The sequence below is a fragment of the Myotis brandtii genome, unplaced genomic scaffold (genome assembly GCF_000412655.1).
Source record: "Myotis brandtii unplaced genomic scaffold, ASM41265v1 scaffold847, whole genome shotgun sequence".
Lineage (NCBI taxonomy): Eukaryota > Metazoa > Chordata > Mammalia > Chiroptera > Vespertilionidae > Myotis > Myotis brandtii.
The window spans coordinates 2191075-2202640 of NW_005371441.1; the positions used below are offsets into that span (position 1 = coordinate 2191075).

The 11566-nt window shown below is 48.6% G+C and overlaps 1 protein-coding gene across 1 annotated transcript in view; it reads left to right on the top strand.

The window, feature by feature from the left end:
* Positions 1 to 10867, top strand: part of AKAP12 (A kinase (PRKA) anchor protein 12) — a 17732-nt gene extending 6865 nt beyond the window's left edge. Inside the window, exons 2-3 of the mRNA XM_005884710.1 lie at positions 3453 to 8376; positions 9242 to 10867. Coding sequence (XP_005884772.1) covers positions 3453 to 8368 — 4916 coding nt within the window. The 3' untranslated portion in view covers positions 8369 to 8376; positions 9242 to 10867. The remainder of the gene's footprint in view (positions 1 to 3452; positions 8377 to 9241) is intronic.
* Positions 10868 to 11566: the final 699 nt, after the last annotated feature.

An 11566-nucleotide genomic window follows, 5' to 3' on the forward strand; every position in this document is an offset into this window, starting at 1 on the left:
CTCTCTCTCTCTTTCTTTCTTTCTTTCTTTCTTTCTTTCTTTCTTTCTTTCTTTCTTAGCATGAGAGTAACCATGAAAAAAAAAACCCCAGCTTTTTACACTGAAATGAAATTTAAATTGCTAGCCACATTAGACATGTAGCAATTTTCCCATCTAAGTGTGGGAGTTGACATGTGTAAGTACTTTTTCTTGTCATAAGTGGCATTTACAAATTATAAAAAGTTATGATTTATGAAAAATAAGAATTTTGACACTGAAAAATATGGAATTAGTTTTTCTTTTAAAATGATAAAATTTGTGTTTTGCTCCCCTGCCAGCCTTTGGCCCACCAGGGATGCCACACACCTCCTATTTGACAGTGGCCAAGTCACATGACCACTTACAAACACAGACTTCATGTATGACTATAAATGATAACTTTGTAATGGGAACGTGCATGAGGTCCTAGCCCCTGTGCTAATAATACTCAAGAAATTAAAGCTCTTACGACCTAGCAAAGGCGTGCTTAGGTTCAGGCCATGCCGGGGCTTTGGAGTCTACTGCTGGATGTGGACTCACCGTTCTGAGAGCAGAGGGTTAGGGGCACGTGCTCCGCTAGCGCTCTGCCTAATGGGGTGCGGATAAGAGAGAGGCCGCTCGGGGACCCCGCAGCGGCGAGGCTCACAGCAGAAGGGACCCCACTGGGGTGATGCGCAGGGCCACCTGGGGGTTCCCCTCTGTGACGCGCTCAGTGGCCCCCAGGGGGCGCTGTCGTCAGCAGCTTGGCCCCTGGCGGCCAACAGTCTCCACCCCGCGATGGGGCAACCGGGAGGGGAAGGTTGGTCCTCCTGGGCCCCTGTACAACAGCCCCTGCCAGGCGGCAGCAGACACCATGCCCTGGTGGAGTCACCTCTGCCGTGAGTAGTGCGCCCCCCATCGGAGGTTCACCCCGGGGACCTGGCGGGCGGGACGGCTTTGAGGCCCACTGGCTCTCCGTTAGTGGCGGGAGCAGAGGTGGAAAATGCTACATCGCAAAAACATCAGCAGCTAAACGAGGGCCGAAAGATGCTCTCCCTGGGGAGCCTGGAGGTGACCAAGTTGGGGTGCGGGGCCGGAGGGCGCCGGCATGGCTGTTTGGCGAGCAGCGTGAGCTGAGTGCGGCCGACTCATAGACAATGAGACAGAAAGCGGGGTCCGGGTTTCAAGGCGGGTTCTAGCTCCGTGCGGAGCCGCAGTCGCACGTGGTTCGGGGCAGGATACCTACCGGTGATGCGCACGTGTGCGATCCTAGTTGGGTTTTATGTTGGAACCCAGTTTAAACCTTGGCCGCAGGGCTTGGTAGTTTGGAAGGCCGCCCTCTGGTCCTGCAGCTATTAAAGGTGTGTGACAGCTTCCTGATGTGATCAAAGCGGTGCTTTAGGAAGCAGGGCGTCTCCGAACAGGTCCGCGGGGTGCAGGAGGCTAATGGAGCTGAAATCAGGGCCGAGTTGCGTTTGCCCAGCCTTTGCACAAAGCACGAAGGCGCCATCTGCGCCCGCAGGGGCCCGTCTGGAAGAGGTTCTCACAAGAGTAGCTCCTAGGATTACTTAGGTCAAAAAGAGACTACAGACTAGTTGACAGGATTTAACATTTTTTGTAATCCTATACGTATACATTTTTTAATGTGCTCAGCCCATATATCCCCTCTGTAAAGAAAACATCTGAATCTTGCTAAGCTGTAAGCACTACCAGTAACTGTTCTGTTCGCCACTTGGCAGCTGCTCATCTTTGTTTCCCTGGTTTTGACTGTAAACATCTCCCCATCCTCCCAGAATTTAAGAAAAAGGGTTGCAGATTGAAATGCAGATGTAGGAGCATGGAAGGAAAGGGGGGCGGGGGGGATGGTGTGGTTAACACCTGCTTTCCCACTATGTGAGCAAAGTATCCCTGCATGTTCTGTTGAATTCTAGAAAGGTTAGTGAATGGGTTTGTTTTTACCTCATGCTTAGTGGCAGGAAATTTATGTTTGTGTTTATTAGTAAAATTGTACTAGAATAGAGTTTATTGTGTGTGTGTGTGGGGGGGGGGGGGTCTTGACATTTTTCCTCTGGTGAATTTCCAATGATATCATCCACCTTTTCAAAAAAGGTCACACCTCTTGTGTTGCATAAGAAGTGTTTGTGAGTATGTTTTTTATAATTGGGGACATTTGTAAGAAGCAGTGCATAGCATGGAAATACACTTAAAAGATCTTTAATTCTTGATGCAGAAGAATGACTATAAGGATCAAAATGGACGTTATATCTGAATTGATTGATTAGCATTTTTTTTTTCGTAAGGAAGTACTCCCTGCTCCCATTTATGCTTTTAGTATCACTCTTTTTTATTTTATTTATTTTTTTAATCCACACTTGAGAATTTTGTGAGTATGTTTTTATAATTGGGGACATTTGTAAGAAGTAGTGCATAGCATGGAAATACACTTAAAAGATCTTTAATTCTTGATGCAGAAGAATGACTATAAGGATCAAAATGGACGTTATGTCTGAATTGATTGATTAGCATTTTTTTTCCGTAAGGAAGTACTCCCTGCTCTCGTTTATGCTTTTAGTATCACTCTTTTTATTTATTTTTTTAATCCACACTTGAGAATATTTTTTTCCATTGATTTTTAGAGAGTGGAAGGGAGGGAGAGAGAGAAACATCGATGTGAGAGAGACATACATCGGTTGGTTGCCTCTCGCATGAGTCCTGATTGGGGCCAGGGATCAAACCTGCAATCCTGAAATCCTTAGGTCTAGGGCCGACGCTCTAATCACTGAGCAAAACCAGCCAGGGCTTTCGTATCACTCTCCATTCATGGATTTTTTATTTTATTAAATGCATGGTAACCCATCCCTGTTACTATTCTTTTTTATGCTTCAAAGTTTGGCCAGAAGGAGCGCCTTCAAGCTGGCTCTTGTCCTTTTGCTATGCCTCCCTCAGCTTTTGAGTTCCTCTTTTCTGCTCTCCTGAAAAATATTCTTCATACTTTCCCTGACCCAACCAGAATTTCCCAAGGACCTCTAGTGTCTTAACCCTGTGTTTCCTATAAAGTGGAAGAAGTTATGTCTAAAACTTGATGGGTTCTAGGTCGTGGGTGTGATATGTGATTCCATTTTTCATTGCAACAGAATGTACACTGTCTGGTTGACCCGCCCTTTGTGATGCTGTGGCTACTCATTTTTTGGTAGTTGAGATTGTTAACTTTCTCTTTACAGAAAGCGCAGAGTAGTACCTTTAAACCTGAATTTTTTAAGGTCATTTGAAAGAAGTAGACACTGTCTTAATCTATTGAGATTCACAAATACTAGATAAGACCCTTGCCTATCCTGGAGTTGCCTGACATTAAAGAAAGTGTTAGCTAGTTGTGTTTTCAAAATGTTTTCGTTTTCGTGAATTGTAATATTTTATCCCTTCTTCCCCCCACCCCCTTTTTTTTTTTCTGTTAACAGTTGGCCAGAGAGAATCCGAAGATGTGAATGAAAGAGGTTCAGATAAAGAGATGGCTGCCAACTCATCGGTTGTTCAGGACATCACAAAGGATGGGCAGGAGGAAATGCCTGAAATAATTGAGCAGATTCCTTCTTCGGAAAACAATTTAGAAGAACTAACGCAGCCTGCTGAGTCCCAGACTAATGACGTTGGATTTAAGAAGGTGTTTAAGTTTGTTGGCTTTAAATTCACTGTGAAAAAGGATAAGAGCGAGAAGTCTGACACGGTCCAGCTACTCACTGTCAGAAAAGAGGAAGGTGAAGGAGCAGGAGAAGCAGAGGGGGCTGGTGACCACCAAGAGCCCAGCCGGGAGGCGGGAGAAGCAACACACAAAGAAAGTGAACTGAAACAATCCACAGAGAACCCCGAGAAGCCTCTGCAACCCGAGCAGAGCAGCACGGAGATTTCTCTTCAAGCTGAGTCTGGTCAAGCAGCCGAGGAAGGCAAAGATGGAGAAGAAAAACAAGAAAAAGAACCCACCAAATCTCCAGACTCTCCAACCAGTCCAGTGGCCAGCGAAACGGCGTCACCCTTCAAAAAATTCTTCACTCAAGGCTGGGCTGGCTGGCGCAAAAAGACCAGTTTCAGGAAGCCCAAGGAGGATGAGCTGGAAGCTTCGGAGAAGAAAAAGGAACAAGAGACAGAAAGAGTCGACACAGAAGAAAAGGAAAAGACAGAAGATACCTCTGAGAAACTGGCTGCTTCGGAACAACCACAGCCACAGGAGGCCACAGAGAGTGTCCACGATGCCAGATTATCAGCTGAGTATGAAAAGGTGGAGCTGCCCTCTGAAGGTCAAGGGCAGGCATCTCCTGAAGAGAGATCTGCCCCTTTGGCAACAGAAATATTTGATGAAAAGGTAGAGATTGTTGCAGAAGTCCACGTGAGCACGGCGGAGAATGCAGAGGAGCAGAAAGCTGAGGTGGAGGGAACAGAAGAGCCCCAACCGGCTGAGAAATTGGCTGAAACCAACGCTGGGCCGCAGGAAGCCGAACCTCCAGTGTGTGCGCCTGGAGGGGACCACACCCAGCCCCCCGAACCAGGTCCTGAGGAGCAAGCGCTGTCTGCCCAGCCGGAAGGCATCGTGAGCGAGGTGGAGATGCTGGCATCCCAGGAGAGAGTGAAGGTGCAGGGAAGCCCGCTGAAGAAACTTTTTACAAGCACTGGCTTGAAAAAGCTCTCCGGGAAGAAGCAGAAAGCGAAGCGAGGAGGAGATGAAGAGTCGGGGGAGCAGCACGCGGCCCAGGCGGACTCTCCGGATAGCCCTGATGAGCCAAAGGGCGAGAGCTCTGCTTCCTCCCCGGAGGAGCCCGAGGAGATTACGTGCTTGGAGAAAGGGATCGCGGAGGCACACCCGGAGGGGGAAGGCGAAGAGGGAGCCACTTCCGATGGAGAAAAAAAGAGAGAAGGTGTGACTCCCTGGGCATCTTTCAAAAAGATGGTGACGCCCAAGAAACGTGTTAGAAGGCTTTCGGAAAGCGACAAGGAAGAGGAGCTGGAGAAGGTGAAGAGCGCCACGCTGTCTTCCACGGAGAGCGCGGCCTCGGAGATGCAAGAGGAGGGAAAAGGACACGGGGAGGAGCCGAAGCCCGAAGAGCCGAAGCGCAAGGTTGACACTTCGGTGTCTTGGGAAGCTTTGATTTGTGTGGGATCGTCCAAGAAAAGAGCAAGAAAGGCATCCTCTTCCGATGAGGAAGAGGGACCGAAACCGATGGCAGGAGAAGGCCCCAAGCCAGATGAAGCAGGAAAAGACAGAGAGGCAGGACCGGAGGCTGTCCCCGCAGGTTCCCAGGAGCACGACCCAGGGCAGGGAAGCTCCTCCCCTGAGCAAGCGGGAAGCCCCTCGGAAGGGGAGGGCGTTTCCACCTGGGAGTCCTTTAAAAGATTGGTCACCCCGAGGAAAAAATCCAAGTCCAAACTGGAAGAGAAAACCGAAGACCCTGGAACGGGGGCCGGTGCAGAACACTCAGCGGCAGAGGTGGAACCCGGGAAGGAAGAATCTTGGGTTTCAATTAAGAAATTTATTCCTGGCCGGAGGAAGAAAAGGTCGGATGGGAAACAAGATCACGCCACTGCCGAGGATGCGGGGCCGACAGAAGTCAACGAAGATGATTCCGACGTCCCGGCCGTGGTCCCTCTGTCCGAGTACGATGCCATGGAGAGGGAGAAAATGGAAGCGCAGGAAGCCCAAAAGAGGGAGGAGAAGGCCGAGCAGAAGGGGGCGGTTTCTGTGTCGGAGGAGCTCAGCAAGAGTCTGGTTCATACCGTGACTGTGGCGGTCGTCGATGGGGCGAGGGCCGTGACCCATATGGAAGAAAGGTCGCCTTCTTGGATCTCTGCTTCGGCGACAGGGCCCCTCGAACAAGCCGAAGAGGAAGCTGGGCCACCCCCTGCAGGGGTGTTGGAAAGAGAGGTCAGGGCAGAGGACAGCCCCGTCGTCACCCAAGCCCTGCCTGAGAGCCGAGATGCCGGTGAGGACGCCCTCACCAGTGAGGTGGAACCCACTCCCGAGGCCGTGACAGCTGTGGAACCCACGGAGGCATTTGGTGCCGAGGAGGCGACCGAAGCATCTGGTGCCGAGGAGACCACCGACATGGTCTCGGCCGTCTCCCAGTTAAGTGAGTCTCCAGACACCACCGAGGAGGCCACGCCAGTGCAGGAGGTGGAGGGCGGCGAGCCCGACGTGGAGGGCCAGGAGAGGCGGACCCAGGAGGTCCTGCAGGCGGTGGCGGAAAGGGTTAGAGAAGCGTCACAGCTCGATGTCAGGGGCCCGGGAGCCGAGATTCACACAACGCGGAAAGAGGGATCCCAGCTGCCAGTGGTGGGGGAGACCGAAGAGGACCCTCCCGTGTCGGAGCTGAAGGAAGAGGTGGACGTGGTGTTGCAGGGACACGCAGGAGAAACAAAAGCTGAGACTCTGACACCAGGGGAGGTCTTTGGACAGGCCGCCCCAGAACACACTAGAGAAGTCCCTCAAGTCCCCGAGAGCGTCGAGTCCAGCGAGCTCAGAACCCCCTGCCAAACCGAAACCGTGGTTGGGGTAAAATCAGAGATCGTCCTGGAACAGGCTGTTGGCCCCGACTCAGCCGAAACTCTCACAGACAGCGAGACCAGTGGAAGCACCCCCGTGGCCGACTGTGAGGCTCCCCGTGCCACGCAGCAAGTCAAGGTCATGGAAGTCCACGCAGAGGGTGAAGGTGCATCCGGTACGAAATCGCAGGTCACGGAGGCCCAGGCAGCTCCTGCACCGAAAGAGATGCCCCCAGCACCCTCTGGGCTTCAATTCCAGGAAGAAAAGAAAGAACACTCAGAAATAGAAGGGGGTCCAGAGCATACGGATAAAGAGGTATCAGTGGAGACTGTACCCATTCTTTCAAAGGCTGAGGCGACTCAGGAGGCTGGCCAGTTTGCTGATGAGGAAACCAGAGACGTACCCTTCGTTCAAGGACTTGAAGTGTCTGCAGACACAGAAATGACAGCTGGACAGAAAAAGGCCATTGAAGTCGCCCTTAAAGATGAAGTTACTGAAGAAGCTGATTGTCAAAAGAATGAAAATACTGAATTCCAGAGTCCTGCTCAGTCTCTTCCAGCCCCAGGGGAGAGAGAGATGGTAGTGCAAGTGGAAAGGGAGGAAGCGGAAGCCGAGGCAGCCCGAGTGAGTGAAGAGAAGCTTGAGGCAAAACCAGCCGAAGTGCTCAGCGAGCAGCTGGTCCACACGGTTCATGTGACCGTCATCGACGGGGAGAAGGAAGTTCTCCATTTTGAAGAAAGTTCTCCTTGGCTAGTTCAAGTCTGCACAGACAGTCAAGTTCAAAGCTCGGAGGCATCATTACCTCTAACAGCTGTCGTTGTGGAGAAGAAGGTCTTAGGAGAAACCGTCAAGCTTTTAGAAGCAGCTGGACCTTTGGAGTCTGCAGATGCACGTTTGGAACCGGAAGCGAGGCCCTCTGACCAAGAAGACGTTATGGATCAGCCCGGGGAAGATGCAGCGCCCACAGGCCCTGCGTCTCCGGCAGAATCGGCCCCGGTCGTCATACCCGCCGCCCCTGCAAAAGGCGTCTGTGCTGACCTGGAAGGAGATAAAACCACCTCCCAGGAAGGGAAGTCCGAAGAAGACTTCGAGCAGGTTAGCGGGCAGGGAGACAGAGTGAGTGAAACGAGAGAGGAAGGTTTAAAGGCCGAAAAGGAGATTTTGCAGCTTAAGACTGAGAGCCATAAACTTGTGCAAAACGTCATTCAGACAGCCGTTGACCAGTTGGTAAGCACCGAAGGAACACCCACCGACTGCCAGACACCGGCCCAGCTGGCAAAGGCTGACCATCAGGAGGCTGAACAGAAAATTGAAAAAGAAGAAAGGGAACTTCAGGGCTCCGCAGAGGCTGGGGCAGCCCAAGAGGAGTCCACACTGACCACCGTGGGACAAACCCCCTCAGATATTTCCAAAGACGCGAATGCAGCTGCAGAGGAGGTCACGGCCGTTGAGGTCAAAGGCTCCCCAGTAAATGACCAGCTGCCTGAAGAGCTCGTTCTCCCAACCCAGGAAAAGAGAGAAGCAACCGGAACCAAGTGTGTGCCAGAATTGGGTGATCGTGCCGGCTTAGGAGAAAGAACAGAGAATGAACCCCAAGAAGATGAAAAACGTGACGCTGTCCATTACCCTGAGAACCAAATCTCAGCCCTGGTAGACCCCGAGGCCTCGGGAGACTTAACCAAAGAGTCCCCGGATGCAAATGGACCAAAACTAAAAGAGAAAGAAGTGGGATTTCAGGAAGGAAAAGGGCCGAGCGAGCCAGAAAAAGAGATCAAAACACAAACACAGGAGGAGGCGCAGGAACAAGAGAGGCAGCCAGCAACGCCAGAACTTGCGGAACCCTAAGACGTCATGTAAGCAAGCTTCTTTTTCTTCTGAAATAATTGTTTCCTCTTTCATGCCATTTGATGGCAAATTTGTTATAGGGGAAGCAGGAGTTCAAACCATGATGATTTTAGGCAGAACCTGCCATTGGGGAGTGCCCGTCCACCAGATTAGGAGATCTGGGTTAATTAGTTTATTTTTTTCTCTCTCATTGAAATGCCATTCAGTCATCTTGGTGTCATGAAAATAATGATGTCATTTTATCCCCAATGTGACTGCTTTCAAAGAATATGAAGGCCCACATGTGCGTGTTTGGCCAAAGATCTAAGAAATATGTTGTGCTCACTCAGCCCCATACCAACTAGTCTGTTGAATTTTTTTTGTAACTAGAAACTCAAAGTAGGTTTATATTATACTGCCTGAAATTTATTTTATAGCTCTTTAGAGGAAAAATTAATTTTTTCCCCGCATTAGTCACACTTTTTTAAATATATATTTTTATTGATTTCAGAGAGGAAGGGAAAGGGAGAGAAACGTCAATGATGAGAGATAATCATTGATTGGCTGCTTCTTGCAAGTCCCCCAATGGGGATTCAGGCCTGACTGGGAACCAAACCTCAGCCTCCTGGTTCATAGGTCAATGCTCAACCACTGAGCCACACCGGCCGGGCTAACAAACACTTTTTAAAAGATTCCAGGCATGTGACATGTTAGGGAACCACAGACATTGGCTTTGAAGTCGAAGAGCACCTTCTACTTTCTTATAGAATTAAACGATGGTATTGGAAGTGGCCAGTGACTGCAGCTCACCGTCACAGTTCTTCTGTGGCTATATAAATGAGGAGAGAGGAAAAGGAGACTATTTTTACTTTGGAATCTTTCTTTCTCCTCTAGTTACACGAGTGTCTTTGCAAGACCAGAATGTGAAGACAAGTGGTAGAAGAAAATGAATGCTGCTGATGACACTCAAGACCAAGATTTCAGAACTTTGAGATCCCAAGAACAGGCCCGCCAACCGATCTCATTCCCAGAGAACCCCGACAATCCTGAGGCTGCTTCGGGAGCTAGAACCAGTTCCTCCTCAAGACCGCCTGCCGCGTCCCCTTGATGCCATATCGTGTTTCTCATCCGAGGTCCTGAATTCTTCACCTGGAACTGGAGTTGGCAATACCTAGTTCCACTTCTCAAACTGGAGTATCATTCTTTATGTATTTATATGTATGTCTTAAGTAATCCTCCTCCTGTATCTATTGTATATTTTTTCCTACTGTTTAAGGAGATGTGCGGTAGAGTACACTTCCGATGTACCCCAGTCTGTGATGGGGCATGGGCCATAGTGTCGCCTCGGCAGCTCTGAGCCTCCAGTAGGACCTGTGAAAACAGCTTCCTAGAATAACATTCCTGAGCAGAAGCTACATTCTCACTTTAAAATTCCCTAAGGACGAGGCCCGTGTTTAGTATTACTCTGAAGTCGGTCACTTTCCTCTGATGCACAGTGTGCTAAAAATGAAAAGCATCTTTAGGGCGGAAACATACAGAATGTTCTGTGGTTACTGTGAAATTTTTCTTTCAAGCCCAGTGGAGGATGGAAGTTTTTTTTTTTTTTTTCAGTAGTAGATTAACTTCCAGTCTTTTCTCCTAATTGTTATGGTGGTTTGGACAGATGTGGGCTTAATCCTGAGGCAAAGTAGTGAAATGTTTTTCATACTCTCAAGAAAAGGATTGACTGTAAGTTTTGGGTTCCACCCTTACATGCGGGACCACATTCCCACACAGCATGAAGCAAGTCAGGCTCTTTACAATGGCGTTTTGATAGATGCTGGATTGTGTCTGTGCCATATTTGTGCCCACTCTTTTAGAACAATGTTGCATTATGTTCATTTGGATAAACTGTGATTTGACAACTGATTTACTAGTAAATATTTGCTTCACTTAGATTTGCTGGTTTTATTAGATACTAGGAAGGCTGAGATCCATGTTTCCTGCCTTCTGCAAGCAGAATAAGCTAGAGCTTTCTAATGTAGTTGCTGTATGGCATGACCACTTCATACCGGTTTGACTTCATGTTCAGAGGAAGTCATAGCAGATAGGTGTCTGCCAAAATAAACCAGGGGCTTTTCAGATGGACGGTACTGATACAATGCTACCATCTGGTGGTATCTTCCTGAAAAGGTCAATTTTCTGCATTAATGTTTGTTCATGATGAGTGTTTCTAGAAAGAAATTTTAAGAAGGCTTTGTAGTAAAATTGCCTTGCAACAGGTGATCTTGGGATTTTTCTAAATGTTAAAAATGATGTCTGATTCTTGCTAATACATAAAGGATTCTGTTGAACAGTTGCCACACAAAGAATAGTCCGTTATCTACCCTAAAATTCCACTTTTCTGCAGGTAAACTGGCCTGGCAAATACACTTTTAAAATTTTACTCCAGCTCGGTACTCCCAGTTTGAGAACTTAATTTCAATGGCCAATTGATTTTAAAGGATAACATTCTAGAAAGACTAGAATAGCCTTTTAACAGAAAGAACATTTGCTGTTAGAAGTGAAGAGTAGTTGCTCTGATACCAACACACCTGACTATAATAAAACATCAGCTGAAGTAGTTGCTCTGATACCACACACCTGACTACAATAAAACATCGGTTCTAGTGTACGGCCTTGTAGCTGGAAAGTACTGACTAGCTTTTAGGAATTACTCTCATGTATAATAGCCACCTGTGCTTAATTGTTAAACTTTAAAATCTCCAAATTAAAAAAAAGAAACCTGTGATCTAAATCAGCGGTTGCCAACCGATGGTCCATGAGGTCCGAAAGGTTGGCGACCACTGGTTTAAGGAAGCCTTTGGAGCAGTGGTCACCAACCGGTGGTCCACAGACCCATGGTGGTCAGAAAGGTTGGCGACCGCTGATCTAAATAGCTTCTCTGGCCAACTTGGGACTTTTGTAAAAAAGTGCTAGTGTCAAATTTAGAAACATCAATGATTAGAGAGAATCATTGATTGGCTGCCTCCTGCACGCCCCCTACTGGGGATCGAGCCCACAACCTGGGCATGTGCCCTGACGAATAGAACCATGACCTCCCGGTTCATAGGTTGACGCTCAACCACTGAGCCACACCGGCCAGGCGCTGGTGTCAGTTTTTGAAGATCAACCAAAAAGTATTGGAGATGACAGCAATTTGGAAGGAGTTCAATGATAGCTCCAATATTGACTCAACTT